This window comes from Canis aureus, chromosome 11 (assembly GCF_053574225.1).
Source record: "Canis aureus isolate CA01 chromosome 11, VMU_Caureus_v.1.0, whole genome shotgun sequence".
Lineage (NCBI taxonomy): Eukaryota > Metazoa > Chordata > Mammalia > Carnivora > Canidae > Canis > Canis aureus.
The window spans coordinates 3,761,843-3,777,126 of record NC_135621.1 but is presented as its reverse complement, the minus strand read 5'-3'; the positions used below and the strand labels follow the sequence as shown (position 1 = coordinate 3,777,126).

The following is a 15,284-nucleotide window of genomic DNA, read 5'->3' as shown; positions in this document are numbered from 1 at the left end:
GTTCTAAAATTCCAGAGCAGCCAGGGAAACGCAGGATGGTGGCAGAGGGAAGCCAGATACTTCCCAGGAGCCTAAGTCCTATTTCTTTCCTGCCTCGCTGCTCCTTCAGCCCCTAGGCAGCCTTCTGCATCCACGGACTCCCCATGCTTGGGATACATTTCAGGGCAATATTCAGATCCTAGGTTTAGGGGGGATGCCTTAACAACACTTTTGGTTCCTTCCATCTCTAGGATATTCTCATTGCCCCCAGCCCCAGTGTTTACCCTGTTTTTGCCTAATTCGAGGAAACCTACTTGGTCTGCTGTGGAGTAGTGGTACGACCAAAAATATCAAACGAGATATTAAACCAGCGGTAGATGTCCGCATGGATGGCATGGTACTTGTCACAGATCTCCTGGGGTGTCAGACCCTCCTCCATAGCCTTGGTCTCTGTCGCTGTACCATATTCATCTGTCCCACACAGATAGAGGGTGTTCCACTGGCGGAGGCGGGAGTACCTGGAAGGGGATATGGTGATCACAGGGGCCCCATCTCAGGCCCCTCCCATGTCCCTAGGATCCCCCCAGCCTCCACCCTTGAGGTGTTCTATTCCCTTGGGCCCACTGTTCCCTCACAAGGTCCCTTCCCTAGCAGCTGGCTCCACCTGGCAAAGACATCAGCACTGAGCACGCAACCAATGATATTTCCAAGGTGGGGGACATTGTTGACATAAGGCAGGGCGCTAGTGATGAGCACATTCCTTTCCCCAGCCACAGGCAGCCTGGTAGGGAAAGAGGAAGAGAAGAGTCCATGGAGGAGAAGCAAGGGTCAAGAGGGACCAACAACGCACAGGACACCCAGACACAGATCTGTTCTACTGCCACAGACCAAGGCACATCTTAAGTCTCTCCTCACGTGAAGCCATAGGATCATGAATCCCTCCTAAGGGCCATAAGACCCCCAAAGCTGAAACTGCAGGGCCCTGCCACAGTGAGCAAGTCCAGGTACTGCTCTTACGGAGCTGCATTCCACACTGACCTCTGTCTCACTTTACTATCATGGCCACTTCTTTCTTTTCAGTTCATTCTCAGGCTTAACTTCCTGGGTATTGACACAACTCTTCCTGGTTCTGTCCAAACACCACTGCCCCCAGACGCCAGTGCCACCCAGGCACCCTTTCCCAGCACTGCCCTCTTCCCTTCTTCCCAAGTGTTATGGAAGCATTACCTCGAGTCACTACTTGAAGTACTCACAGCCTGGCACCCTAGCTTCACGTCTTCCCCAGTTCTTCTGGACCCGACTCCCCTTTCCTAACCCGTCGGTCATTTCTTTGTGGCTCTACTCAAACCAGCAGGCATCAGCGACTGCCTTCCATTCAATCTGCTGTCTGAAGTCACTCAATCCACTCCTGTCTTTTTGTGTCTCACACCTGATGACTCAGCTGTACACATCCTGTATCTAGCCCCTCCTTGACACTGACCTCTCACCAGGGCTCCTTTGATCTTTCCAACCATTCTCAACCTATAATCACTGGCTCCCACCATTTACTGTGTCCTTCAATCCACCAAGCTCCTAGGCTGGGGTTGAGGATGAAGTGATATGCGCATCCTGAGAGTTCAGAGTCCCATGGTTTCTACTGTTAACAAAGATTCAAATGATTCTTCTTGTTAACCACACCCCTTTTCCCTGCTAATATGTATTCTGCTTAGAGGTTCCAACTACTTCCTAAACCATCTTACAGCTCATTTCCTTAAAGGAGACCTCACTGATTTCTCCTGCATTCATTGACTTTGCTCCCTGTACCTGAATACCATAATTTTCTCTGACATCTAGGTTAGAAATCAGCTCCATCAGGGAAGCCTTCCTTCACGAACAACCAGCCTTTCACCTAGTCATCCTTGCATCCCGAGTCCCCAAGCACTTTGTAGCACACTACGTGGTACTCCTCATGGGTCACTCTGTGACTTCTCTCTTCATTATGAGTGTGCTTCCTACTCTGGCAGACATAAAGGTGAGTATGCCCGGGATTCCCTCAGGGGGTTGCATTCTGTTATATAACTGGTGACTGGGATCAACGAGGTGAGAGGCACAAAGTGCCAAAGGAAAAGATGGACATTAAGGAGATCAGCAAGGGGCACCAGTCAGACAGATATTGGCTCTATCAATAATCTACACTTAGAAGCCAAGCCTAGGGGGCCTGGGCAGTTCATTAGGTTAAGCATCTGACTCTTGATATCAGCTCAGGTCTCAACCTCAGGGTCATGAGTTCAAGCCCTGTGTTGGGCTCCACACCAATATGGGGCCTACCTAAAAAACAAAACAAAACAAAACAAAACAAAACAAAACAAAACAAAAAAACACACAAAAACAAGCCCCACTTATCAGTGCCTACTCACACAGGATTCTGCTGTGGCCGAAGTGGGGGCAGGCTTCCCAGGCCCTTCTCCCAAGCAGTTACAGCCATGGCAATCTCCTCCTCAGATAGAGTCGCCAACTCCTCCTCCTATGAAGAGCGTATACAGTCCCTTACCAGGTGAGGGGGCCCATAGGCTAAAGAAACTCCCCTTGCTCTCCAACAACTGAAAGACTTAATGGCCATGCTCAAAGTCCCTCTCCAAGCCACCCCCCACCCCCAGTACTGAGGCTCTGTAGGGACCCCACTGCTCTGTTCCAAACCTCAGGCTCATTGCTGACAGCCCTCCCCTCAAAGGATCCAGGCTGGGGCTGCTTTTGGAGGTAGGGCCGGAGGGCCAGGACACCCTGCTGCTTCAGCACAGTCTCTGCAGCTCTCTGACATGGCTCCTGAGAACTCAGGGTCTGGAACCAGCTGTGCAGGGCACCTAACTCCTCTGTGGGCATGGGGGAAAAGAGAGAATCAGCAAGACCTGGAATGGGCAGGCAAGAATGGACCTCCTCTCTTTCTTCATGAAGTTTCTCCAATTATCTTCCCCAGTTCTCTCAACCACCTTTATGCTATAACTGCCCCATCAAGCTATGTCTCAGAGAGGACCCTCAATTTTGTAGAGCCCATTCTGTAATCCACCAAGCTCCTAGGCTGGGGTTGAGGATGAAGTGATATGCGCAGTTCTTACCAGGGAGGTAGGCGGGGTCTTGAAGTAACGGGTAGAGTGCTCCCCACAAAACAATGTCGGCCAGGGATTCTGTGTCCTTTGTTGAAGAAAGAAAAGAGAAAGGTCCACAGGTCAAATACTCAGTTTCTTCCCAGTACACACAATAATCTCTAATGTTTCCTGAACACTTACTATACGCCGAGCACTTTGTTAAGCAATGTACTTAATCCTCACAATTATCCACTGAGTTGGCTACTAATATTATCCCATTTCAAAGAGAACAAAAATCAAGGATTAGAGTTTGGTGATTTTTCAAGATTACACTGCTAGCAAGTGGCAGGATTGGGTTTTGCACTCTGAATATAGCCTTCCATCTTAATTCTTCTATCATACAATTTTCCCCAATCCCCATCTCAAAGCCCAACTCACCCCAGCCAGGAAAGGACAGCTCCGACGACTCAAACTGTAGTCAATGTGAGTGAGGGCTCTCCGGACTGGGCCAAGAACATCTTCCCCCTTCCTGCCTTGGACCACTAAATAGTACAGGGCAGCAGACAAAGCTGGCTAAAATGTGGGGGACACAGGTCAGGATGGCCATGCAGAGCAAGGGCCTGCCTGCCATCCCCCATGTCTCATTCCCACCTGCAGCTCCGTAGCTTCCCATTCCAGCCACTGGTTGGTGAGATCATCTTGTTCCCAGCCAGATAACAGAAAGAAGTACCTGCCCAGGGAGAGAGCAACAGAAGGTGGAATTAGCAGGGCCCACCCACCTATCTAGCCTATTTCTCACACCATAGTGAAATAGTGGTTGCAAATGAAGCCACAGTAAATCAGCGGACGGTAAGCCCTGATTTTATTTGGCCACCTCCCGGCCTTAAGATCCAGTACTGACCGGCAGATTGCACTAGTGGAGAAGAGGTAGTTGCCACTATCCAGCTGCAAGACGGGGATCTTGGGCCGGGTTAGGAAGGGGACCACACACTCTGTTGCAGAAGAAGAAAAGGAGTCAGAAAACAATGAAATGAAAAAAAAAAACGTTGTTAACTTAGAAGGACGACTTTGCATTGTTCAGGGAAAAAAAGAAGAGAGACGCTGGAAAGATTTCTGGATAGGACGCTGAAAGGGGGCGGGCCCAGCATGAGCTGGACAGACTAGCAGGTGTTCAGCTGAGACTGCCAGTTGGAAGCAACAGATGGGCATTGCAGAGGGGTGGCAGTGGTGGTACCGGGATAGCGCTGTCGCCAAACACTGAGTGAGACACCCGAGAGTAACAGAGTAAACCGGGAGAAAACGGCCCAGAGAACTACTTTTTAAGTCACCCAAACAGACGGTTGGGAAGAAGAGGTAAAGTAAAAGGAATGCATGCGTGTCTGTTTCAGGAGAGGAGACCAGGGTTTCCTAAGAGCAAATGGGAGCCCGAGGGCTGTGATGAATAACCAGAGAGAACGGGGGTTGGAGGTGCCTGACGCGTGCGGGAGAAAGTGGGGAAGGAGGCAGAGGTTCCCCGGGGGAGGCGGGGCACGAGGAGATGCGGGCGGTACCGGAGAGAAGACTAAGGGCTATACGGAGCGTAATCAAGGGAACGACGACTGAAAGGGCTGCAGGGACAGAGGGATGGGCTGACCAGGAATAACGGGGGAGGCGGCGGACGGTCTGGGGAGGACCGCGGCGGCAGGGACGTCGGCCCCCTCCTCCACCGCCCACCAGCGCCAGCCCGACTACCTTCGGGGCCGACGGTGCTGACAAGCAGCTCCGCTCTGCCCTGGGCCCTGCCCGCCGCGGCCAGCACCGGGAGGCTCCCCGGGGCGCCCTCGCTCACGAACAGTCTCATTTCGCCGTGTGCGCCACGTTGATGCAACCGGAACCGGCCTCCGGCTGGTGGGTTGAGCGTCCCCGGCGACGCTCGCCGGGAAATGGAGTTCCGACCTCGGCCAAGCCCGGAGCACCGTTCTTGGAAATTAGACTACATCTCCCATCATGCAACACAAGGAAACAGGCCCAGAGTATCACAGAGATGGAGAGGCCGCAGAGGCTGCTGTGCTAGAGTGGCGCTTCTTGGGTGGGCGGGCCAGAGGAACCGTTTCCGCCTAGAGCCCCGCGCGGTGGGTCTCTACCGCGGCTGAGAGGCGATGAGGGAAGCCTGGGCGGCTGCTAGTCTTGCTGGAGTGGCGTGGACCTGACGGGGGCTGCCGGCGAGGCTGACTCTCGATTCAGGGTCATAAGAATAAGAATACAGAAAAAAAAAAAAAGAAAAAGAATAAGAATACAGTTGAGGGGGACGCCCGGGTGGCTCCGCGGTTGAGCACCTGCCTTTGGTCCGGGGCGTGGTCCTGGAGACCCGGGATGGAGCCCCGCATCGGGCTCCTTCTCTGCTTATGACTCTGCCTCTCTTTCTGTGTCGCCCCTGAATTTAAAAAAAAATACAGTTGGGGGCCCCTGGGTGGTTCAGTGGGTTGGGTGTCGGTCCTTGACTCGGGTGACCCCAGGATCCTGAAACGCAGCCCCACATCTGGCTCCCTGCTCAGTGGGAAGCCTTCTCCTCGCTCTGCTGTTTCCCCCTGCTTGTACTCTCTTGCTCTTTCTGTCAGGTAAATAAATAAAATCTTTAAAAAGGGGAGGGGGATTATACAGTCGAGACTCACCATGAACTTAACTTTAGTGACACAGTGGAAATTAAAGTAGGTATCCTGTTAACAAAAAAGCATGGGACTATTAAATACTGATTTGATACCATTCTGCAGCTAGACAGTTTCATTGAAGGTGAGGGGCAGCTCACGTAGCAAGAAGGTCAGACCAAGGGAAGGAAGTAAGAAGGCTAAGAATTTGGCAGTAAGTATATATTTTATGAGGAGGCACATATCAGTAATTGAGAAAGGGCTCCTTCTTACTCATTTTTGCATCCCTTTAAGAATGATTAATATCTGGGGCACCTGGCTGGCTCAATCAGACGAGCACATGGCTTGATCTTGAGATCATGAGTTCCAGCCCCGTGTTGGGTGTAGAGATTACTTAAATAAATACACTTAAAATAAATAAACTTAGAGATGCCTGGGTGGCTCAGTGGTTGATCGTCGGCCTTTGGCTCCGGACATGATCCCAGAATCCTGGGCCCGGGTTCAGGTCAGGCTTCCTGAAGGGAGCCTGTTTCTCCCTCTGCCTGTGTCTCTGCCTCTCTCTCTCTCTCTCTCTCTCTCTCTCTCTCTATCATAAATAAATAAATAAAACTTAAAAAAAAAAGAAGTTTGACTGTAAAGAGAAGAGAGGGATAGGGTGGTAACCAAGGAGGATAGTAAAGGGAAGTTTGGCTAAAGATGGCTGAGACTTGAATATGTTCAAACGCCAAGGGGAAGGAGGCAATAAAAAGGGAGAGGATAAAGTACAAGAGAGTCCACCGATAAGACAGAGAGGAAGAGCTCTGAGCACTTACAAACCCCAGATGAATGAATGATGAGCGAATGGGATAAAGTCGCTGACTCTTGTGGAGGCAGGAAGGAATAGCTGAGGGGTGGGGTTCTCCATATGTTGAAAGTGGAGCCCACTGAGGACAGAAGGTCACTGAGGCCGAATCCCAGTACGAATCCCAGTACTGGGAACCAGCCCTCAGATCACAGGTCAGGGGAGGAGAACTGGCTCTTTGATGTCACCAAGGGGGGTGGGGCAGTCCCTACCCTACCTCTCCAAAGCCAGACAGAGCCTCACCTTGTGCAGTGGGGAAACTGACAAAAGGGGAAAACAAGAGTCGTTAGGTAAGGTGGAAGCATTAACGTGTGTTTTAAAGCTCCGACAATCAACAGGGGAAGTCAGTTCCCACCTTCCAGCAAGGAAAAGCCAACATCAGTCCCCGATCCCCCCATATGCTGTGAGAGCACCCTGTAATGTGTGTCCAGAGTCCTTGATTCAGTCATAATTTTTTTTATTTTTATTTTTTTTAATTTTTAAATTTATTTATTAATGAGAGATACACACACAGAGAGAGAAAGAGAGGCAGAGACACAGGCAGAGGGAGAAGCAAGCTCCATGCAGGGAGCCTGACGTGGGACTCAATCCTGGGTCTCCAGGATCAGGCCCTGGGCTGAAGGCAGGTGCTAAACCGCTGAGCCACGGGGACTGCCCTGATTCAGTCATAATTAATAAATGCATTGTGTCATTAGTTAAGAGCTGTCCCTAAGCTCCAAGAGGGCAAGACCTGTGTCTATCTCCCCCCCCCCCCATATCTCAGTGGGTAACACTGTTCGTTTCACCCAGGGGGCGCTCAGCCAATCCTTGTTCAGAGCATGAAAGAAGGGGCCCACACGCTGAAGTAGGGCTCTGCCCAGGACGCTTAAGTACAAAGGATTGTTTCAAGGCCTCTCTGCTCCCCAAACACATCTTGCTTGGATTGAGAGGATGGTGGTATTTCCACCTCATCCTCTGACATGGAGCCCCTTTGTGTTTCTCCCAGCCACTTTCTCTTTCTCTCTACTTTAGTCTTATCATTTCTCTGGCTCTGGTTTCTCTGTCGCTCTTTCTTTCCGAGTCTGCACAGGAAGCACGCAACTTTAGGTCTGAGGCTATTGGTAACGGAAACACTGGTGCCTGTGTAAATTTAATAAAGGTCACAAACTTTGTTTCCATTTTTGTCTTTAATTCCTGCCTCTTTGCCTCTGTGTTCCGTCTTGGACCTGATTCTTTCTCCTCATCTTCCTGCGTCCAGCTCAAAAGTCCTACCGCCACCCGGGACCACCTGCTCCTGCCCATGGATCTCCTGATGGGCCCCAGAAGGTACTTGGAGGAAAATCACCAGCTAGCCTGTCTCCTCTGATTTCCTGCCCTGCTGGCCCCAGAGCTCTGCTGACCACATCCTCTCCCACCTTACTTATATACTTCCTCCCCAGTCACATCACCCAGGAGTTCTCAGTCCCCTAAACCTGCCACTGACCCCTACCCAGGCTCTCTGCTTTACCCTCTGCTCTCATTCCGAGGTTTCCGTCCCTACATTCCCCCCCCCCCCAACGCTGCTCTTTGAACCATGTCTCTCTGCTTGGAAGCAGCCAGTCGTGTCCTTTTCTGGATCTCCAGCACCCCTTCTTCCCACAGGTGACAGTATTGCCTGCAATGCTGTCAGGCCGGTGGTGGTCAAGTACCCGGGGGAACCTTGGACTGGGGCCCCAAAACCCTTCTCAGGGATCCCAGCTGTGTGCCCTCTATGCCTTCACTTACACTGGGGCAGATGGCCGACAAGTGTCCCTGGCTGAAGGGGATAGGTTTCTACTGCTTCGAAAGACCAACTCAGACTGGTGGTTGGCAAGGCGCCTGGGAGCACCCGCCACTTCTCGACCCATCTTTGTCCCAGCTGCCTACGTGACAGAGGAATCTAGCCCTTCCCAGAGCCCAACCACCACCAATCCCAGCCAATCCCTCTGGACTCCTGGTGAGTACTCTCTTCCCCTTCCTACCTCCATGGCTTCCAGGAATTTCTGGAAGGATCTCCCTTCCTCCAAGCATCTGGTGACCCTCTTCTCTTATTTCCCTCTGATCAGCTTACACTTCACCCCCATCACCATGTCCCCATTGCCTCTCTTCCTAAACTTTCTAGGTCTCCTGTACTTCCCCATAGCCACCCCTGCTCTTGTCTTCCTTGTGACTTCCCAGGATGAGGGATCCAGCCAAGATCACCCCTCTGATCACCTACCCTCACCCTTTCCATTTCTCTGTTTCCAGGGCCAAAGTTGCATCTTGGCTCCAGGGAGGAGCTGCACCTGCCTCAGGAAGCCCCAGGCAGAACGCAAACAAGCTCTAAGCAGCCTCCTCCTCTTCCCCCCAAAATGTGTAGAAGTGTCAGTGTTACCAATTTGAGGCCTAACCTCCTGAAGCCCTTCCAGGAAGGAGCAAGTGGCAGATCCCTCTCACAGGAAGACTTACTGACAGAGGCCGGTGCCAACAAGGTGAGTCACAGGCCCCTCTGAACACAATGAGCAGTTATTGACTGCCGGGCCTGTTCTAGACGCGACCACAGACAAGGCAGACAGACTCTCTGCCCTCACGGGATTCCCACGGGGGTGACAAACAGAGATCCGTACTGGATGGTGCTGCTAAGTACTACCAAGAAGCATAAATGGGCTAAGAGAGTGATGGAGGTGATCTGGGAAGGCGTCTCCCAGGAAATGGCATTTAGCTGAATCTGAATAAGGAGAAGGAGGAAATAGCGGGGAAACAAACTCTGGAATGAGAAGGAATTCTAGCCAAGGGATAGCACGTGGCAAAGGTCCCGAGGATACGGGAACCTGGCAGGTGACGGGGGCCTGAAAGAAGGCCAACCAGCTATGTTTTTCTCTCTACCTCCTGACTCCTGGCCCAGGGCAGGGTTTTTCCTGTGTCCCCTCTTGCCAGCTCAGGTCACCAGCAAGTCCCATTTAGAGATGTAACTTCCTCGCTCTTCTGGAAGACTTAGCTCCTCCCCTCTCTTACTTACTGGTGGATTAAAGCGGCCCCTCCTCTCTCATGCTCCCCTAGTAAGGGTCCCTGAGCCCTCTCCCTCTCTTCCCTTTCACAGAGGAGAGGGTGAGGGTGGGGCGCTCCCCTCAACCATCCTCCCCAACACACAGAAAGCCTGTTCCCCTTTCCTGAGGCCCTGGGGTAGGGGCGGGGTGGGGGAGAAGGGAAGTTGGCAACAGGAAGTGAGGAGGAGAAAAGCAGAGCCGAGGGAGGGAGTTTAAAAAAAAAAAAAAAAAACTAGCTGGGGATTAGGGTTTCTTCCCCAGTACCTGGGTCACCCCAGCCAGGAGCTGGGGGTGAGGAAAGAGTAGGGGAGAGAGGAGGAGGTGGTTAGGTGAAGAGAAGACTGGGGAGGCACACAGGCAGAATAACTATCTTCTTCTCCCCCCTTTCCTGGCAGGCAAGACCCCAGCCCCTCATGTCAGAGCACCCTGTCTACTGCAACCTAGTGGACCTTCGTCGCTGCCCCCGGTCTCCCCCCACAAGCCCTGCGTGCGCCCCGCTGCAGAGGCTGGACTCCTGGGAGCAGCACTTGGACCTCAACTCCGGACGCTGCTTCTACATACATTCGCTGACTGGCTGCAAGTCCTGGAAGCCCCCACGCCGCACTCGCCTGCGGGAGATGGTGAGACTCCCCCCTGCCCGCTCCTTTGTCCCCTCAATCCCCTCCTTTCCCCTCCTGATCCCCAAAGGAGCATGTTTTCTCCCTGGGACTGCTATCGGAAAATTGTTGAGAAGGGTGTTGACAGCGAGTTGAGGTGGCATCTGGCTGTCGCTTTGCACCTCACCCCACCCCCCAGAACCCCGGCTCCATGGAGGGGATGCAGACCCTGAGTCGGGACAATGGCCTCCTGCCACCTCAGGCAAAGGGCTCCGAAGCTGACCCAGCGCCCCCAGAACTGTGCGGCCCCCAGGTGAGATTCCCCCCTCCTCCTGGTCGCCGGGAGGAAAAGGCTTCTTTTTACTACTCTTTTATGCAAGACATCCTTCTTCATTACCCATCACACCCCCTGCCTCTCACCCACATCCGCACCCTTCTTCCCCCTATAGCAGCGACTCTGAAGTTGACGTTTCCTCCACCTGTCCCCCCAATTCCCTCCCCCAGGGCTCACCCTGCCTCCGCCAGCGCACCTCCCAGCTCCAGCCGGCAGACCTGCCCTCAGCCTTGCAGCCCTCCCGACCTCTGCCGCAGGTCCTGGACGACCCCCACGTAGGTCACCCACTTCCTTGGGCCCACCAAGGTCCTCGCTGCCCCGCCCCACCCCCAATTCCTGCTCCAGTAGAAACGTCTTCCTCTTTCTGAGGTTCTCTGGGTATCCTCTCTTGCACAGCCGCCTCCAGCCACCAACCGTAGAGGACCTCGCTCCTGGGCCACCCCCTTGGGAAAGCCCTGGCGGGGGGAGGGCTGGGGGGCTCATTAGTACCCCTCGCTCCACTCCGCAGGAGGTGGAAAAGTCTGGCCTGCTCAACGTGACCAAGATCGCCCAGGGGGGGCGAAAGCTCAGGTGAGCGGGGCGAACGCAGCGGGGCCTGGGCGGCGGGGTCGTGGGGCCGAGTGTGCGGACCGCGCCGCCGCCCGCGGCTCTGAGTGGCCTTCGCACCGCTCCCCCTGCCCCCTGCCCCCTCCGCCCCTGCAGGAAGAACTGGAGCCCGTCTTGGGTGGTGTTGGCAGGTAACAGCTTGGTGTTCTACCGGGAGCCGCCGGCCGCCGCGCCCTCCTCCCTCTGGGTGAGTGGGGGGGTCGCAGCAGGGGTTCGGGAAGCCGGTGGGGCGGGGGCGGGGGTGGGGGAGGGAGGTAAAGGAGCCAGCCCGGCCGCGTCCTCGCAGTCCCCCGGGTGGGAGCGAGGCTACGGTGGAGCCGTGCCCGGGCCTCAGTTTCTCCTGATTGCCAGGGACCAGCGGGTAGCCGACCCGAAAGCAGCGTGGACCTGCGTGGGGCAGCCCTGGCCCACGGTCGCCACCTGTCCAGCCGCCGCAACGTCCTGCACGTGAGTGCCCTCCCGCGTGTACCCCAAAGTCCACCCGACCCGAGGTGCGCGCGGGTGGCCGCTGGCCCCCCGGCTTTTCGGCTCCTCTCCGCTGACTCCAGCCCTTTGTGCGCTGGTGCCTCAGATCCGCACGGTCCCTGGGCACGAGTTCCTGCTGCAGTCAGACCACGAGGCCGAGCTGCGAGCCTGGCACCGCGCGCTGCGGGCGGTCATCGAGCGCCTGGTGAGGGGGGAGAGGTGGCAGGTGGCAGGCGCCGGCGGGAGGCTGGGGGGTGCGGTGGGATTCCGCGGTGGTAGGGACCGGCGCTCCGGGGCAGGGCCGGGGCCGGGCCGGGTCCCCTGGCGTCGCCCGGAGCGGCAGGTTTGTCTCCTCTCCAATCTCCGACTCGGGCCGCCCCCTCCGGGCCTAGGACCGGGAGAACCCGCTGGAGCTGCGCCTGTCGGGGTCGGGGCCCGCGGAGCTGGAGGAGCTGAGCGGCGGGGAGGACGACGAAGAGGAGTCGGAGCCGGTGTCCAAGCCGCTACTGCGGCTCAGCGGCCGCCGGAGCTCGGGTGAGGGCAGGGCCGGGGCGACCCGGGGGACCCGGGGCGACCCGGGCTCCGGGGCGGCTCTCACGCCCGTCCACCTGCCTCCCGCAGGGCGCTGTCCCGAAGGCACCGAGCAGAACCGCGTGCGGAACAAGCTGAAGCGGCTCATCGCCAAGAGACCGCCCTTGCAGAGCCTGCAGGAGCGCGGCCTACTCCGCGGTGAGTGGACCCCGCGCCCTCCTGCCTGCCCCTGCAATGTTTCAGCAAAGCGTCTTTTCGGTCCTGATCTGGGCATCAGCCCCCTTCGTGGGTGAGCAAGCCTCAGTGAGACTCAGGGGAGAGCGCCCTAAAGCTGGATCACTGGTCTTCTGCTCCTTTACTGCTTATTTTTTTTTGGCGGGGGTGGGGGGTGGGGTGGGGTGAGGGTGTAGCTCCTTGCCCAGGCCTAGGAAAGGCAGCAGGGAGGGCCAGCCCAACTTTGGGGTGAAAACCTGTGCTGAGAAGAGCTTCCATGGGTGATGCTGCCACAGGCTGCCCACCTCACTCTGTGCGTCTCCAGATCAGGTGTTCGGCTGCCAGTTGGAATCACTGTGCCAGCGGGAAGGGGACACGGTGCCCAGCTTTGTGCGGCTCTGCATTGCTGCTGTGGATAAGAGAGGTCACTTTTCCAGAGACCCCACAACCTCCCCTTCCAACAGGCCAAAGCCTGGAGTCCCCCGTCCCTGTCCCTAGTCTTCCTGCAGCCTTCTTCCTCTCCACCCTTGCAACTCTCGCCCGTTCCCCCCTTACAGAACTTAGAGCAAGAGTCCTTATCTGCTCCCTGCCTCATGTCCTAGGTCTAGACGTGGATGGCATTTACCGGGTGAGCGGGAACCTGGCTGTGGTCCAGAAACTTCGCTTCCTGGTGGACAGAGGTGAGGAGGCTAGTGGGCACGTGAGCACTAAGAATTCATGTCTCAGAACCACAGGCAGTTTCTCAGGGTCCCGGGAGAACAGGGAGGTCTGGCTAAAACTGCGTCTTACCTCTTGACCTCTTCTCATCCGTGTTGCAGAGCGGGCGATCACCTCCGATGGGCGGTACGTGTTCCCAGAACAGCCAGGACAAGGTACTTACATGGAAGGCCCCTCAGACCCTAAAACATCCGACATCCTCCCTGCTCCTTCTGGATCCCTCTACGTCCTGCTCCTGGGTGGCTTGTCCCCATCCCCCACCTCTGCTGCCTTGCTTCTGTGTGGATCTCCTAGGTATTCCAGTGGTCCACCTTAACTGGATCTCCTCCCAAACTCATGACCTCCCAGTCTCTGGGTCTCTCTGGTCCTCCATAAGCCCCGAGCCCCTCTGTACCTCCTTCTCCTCCCAGAAGGCCGACTAGATTTGGACAGTGCTGAGTGGGATGATATTCACGTGGTCACAGGAGCCCTGAAGCTTTTTCTCAGGGAGCTACCCCAGCCTCTGGTGCCTCCACCGCTCCTGCCGGATTTTCGTGCTGCCCTTGGTAAGGGACGAGAGCTTTGGGCAATACTCTTAGGTATAGGGGTGAGGCATATAGGGTCAAGACTAGAGTTTCCCTTACACCTTGTGATCCCATCCTGAGCACAGAGGTGGAAAACAGGTTTCAACTCCTGTACCAACTCCAGTTATTTGTGTGTGTGTGAGAATGGAATATTTAGAGGGCTGAGTTAAAAAGAAGTTTAGGGACGCCTGGGTGGCTCAGCGGTCTGCCTTTGACTCAGGGCGTCATCCCTGAGTCCCAGACGGAGTCCCACATCAGGATCCCTGCAGGGAGCCTGCTTCTCCCTCTGCTTGTGTCTCTGCCTCTCTCTCTCTCTCTCTCTCTCTCTCTCTCTCTCCCTCTCTCTCTCTGTCTCTTATGAATAAATAGGTAAACTCTTAAAATAAAAATAAAAAGTCTAAAGCTGCATTTAGGGGCACCTGGCTGGCTCAGTCAGTAGAGTGTAGAGTAGAGTGTGCAACTCTTGATCTCAGGGTCAGGACTTTGAGGCTCATGCTGGGTGTAGAGATTACTTAATATTTAAAAAAATGATAATAAAGCTGCAGTTGGGCTCAGTGGAAAAGAAAGCTGTGGTAGATTAATGGTGCCTTCCGTGGGGGTGGGAAAGAGTAGCGAGTCTACCCTAGCCTCACCCCTGTGCCCTTCCCTCACTCTTTCCCTCTAGCACTCTCCGAATCAGAACAGCGCATCTCTCAAATCCGAGAATTAATAGGCTCAATGCCCAGGCCCAACCATGACACTCTGCGGTACCTCCTGGAACATTTATGCAGGTCAGGAAGACTGAACATCTTTGTGCACGTGGAAGGAGGGTAGAGCGGGGCATGCAGCAGGGACTGTGTTCAGATGCAGTGAAGATAGGGGACACTTATGTTTCTCACCTGCTCCGCAGGCAGATGGAGGAAACAGGCAACCTCTGTGTAGGGCATCAGGCGGGGAAGCGGGGATCAAGAGAGGCCCAGGGATGCTGTGAGGGAAATGAGGGCGATCTCACCTCTCCCTTCTCCCTGCCTCTTTGTCTCCTGTTGGGACAGTGGTCGTGGCTTATTTGGCTGAGCTGGGCTTGGGCAGTGACTTCTGAGAGAGGATAGCCGTTTGAATTAGAGTTGCCCAGTCTATGAAACTCTAGGAATGGTCTCTGAAGCTGGGAAGAGGCTAGCAAATCTTGGGTTGTATCTTCCAAGTTGTATCCTGATGGGACCCTTCTCCCCAAGGGTCTCATCTCCATTCCCCTTGTGGGGCTCTCGGCTTCATTTCCTTCAGCCACCACAGGCTTCATTTCCTTCAGCCACCACACGGAGGGGTCCCGAAGCGAACTCTTTCCTGCTCTGACCTTTGAAGGGTTAGATTTATTTGAAGTGGTGAAGCTGCTGCCTTACAGCCCCTTCTCCTGATCTTTGCTCACAGGGTGATAGCACACTCAGATAAGAACCGCATGACCCCCCACAACCTGGGAATCGTATTTGGGCCTACCCTGTTTCGGCCAGAGCAAGAGACATCTGACCCAGCTGCCCATGCTCTCTACCCTGGGCAGCTAGTCCAACTCATGCTCACTGACTTCAGCAGCCTTTTCCCCTGATTGGGGCAAGGAGGAAGACAAAATGTGTTTCCACTGATCTCTGTTGGGTACCCTTTAGTGGGGGGTGAGGATAGTAGATGTTCTGTTTTGAGGACATCCCATTAAATCCTGTGTCTCCCAGAGGACTGTCTTTGTGAGTCTGACTTGAGGGGTT

At 54.9% G+C, this 15,284-nt stretch overlaps 2 protein-coding genes across 8 annotated transcripts in view; one reads left to right on the top strand and one right to left on the bottom strand.

Moving 5' to 3' along the window:
- Positions 1 to 5,270, bottom strand: part of MARS1 (methionyl-tRNA synthetase 1) — an 18,496-nt gene extending 13,226 nt beyond the window's left edge. The window contains exons 1-9 of one of the 2 annotated variants that reach the window (XM_077913528.1): positions 4,773 to 5,263; positions 3,943 to 4,033; positions 3,693 to 3,771; positions 3,480 to 3,614; positions 3,072 to 3,147; positions 2,656 to 2,828; positions 2,376 to 2,482; positions 644 to 760; positions 294 to 497 (exon numbers count right to left, since the gene is read on the bottom strand). In XM_077913528.1, the coding sequence (XP_077769654.1) occupies positions 294 to 497; positions 644 to 760; positions 2,376 to 2,482; positions 2,656 to 2,828; positions 3,072 to 3,147; positions 3,480 to 3,614; positions 3,693 to 3,771; positions 3,943 to 4,033; positions 4,773 to 4,881 (1,091 nt within the window). In that variant the 5' untranslated portion in view covers positions 4,882 to 5,263. Of the gene's footprint in view, positions 1 to 293; positions 498 to 643; positions 761 to 2,375; positions 2,483 to 2,655; positions 2,829 to 3,071; positions 3,148 to 3,479; positions 3,615 to 3,692; positions 3,772 to 3,942; positions 4,034 to 4,772 lie in introns of both variants that reach the window. The other variant, XM_077913529.1, reaches the window with a different exon arrangement.
- Positions 4,253 to 15,252, top strand: ARHGAP9 (Rho GTPase activating protein 9). 6 transcript variants are annotated; one of them, XM_077913534.1, is made up of 19 exons: positions 4,253 to 4,394; positions 7,744 to 7,811; positions 8,127 to 8,460; positions 8,751 to 8,974; positions 9,925 to 10,149; positions 10,325 to 10,438; positions 10,630 to 10,734; positions 10,968 to 11,029; positions 11,162 to 11,252; positions 11,417 to 11,512; positions 11,637 to 11,735; positions 11,923 to 12,064; positions 12,152 to 12,259; positions 12,600 to 12,698; positions 12,877 to 12,954; positions 13,093 to 13,146; positions 13,402 to 13,536; positions 14,219 to 14,324; positions 14,959 to 15,252. In XM_077913534.1, the coding sequence occupies exons 3-19, from the start codon at positions 8,145 to 8,147 to the stop codon at positions 15,128 to 15,130; spliced, it is 2,226 nt and encodes a 741-aa protein (XP_077769660.1). In that variant the 5' UTR covers positions 4,253 to 4,394; positions 7,744 to 7,811; positions 8,127 to 8,144; the 3' UTR covers positions 15,131 to 15,252. The 6 variants fall into 6 exon arrangements, with proteins under 6 accessions (XP_077769660.1, XP_077769661.1, XP_077769656.1 ...); XM_077913535.1 differs by lacking the exon at positions 4,253 to 4,394 and having other exon boundaries at positions 7,738 to 7,811; XM_077913530.1 differs by lacking the exon at positions 4,253 to 4,394 and having other exon boundaries at positions 7,760 to 7,811; positions 13,405 to 13,536.
- Positions 15,253 to 15,284: the final 32 nt, after the last annotated feature.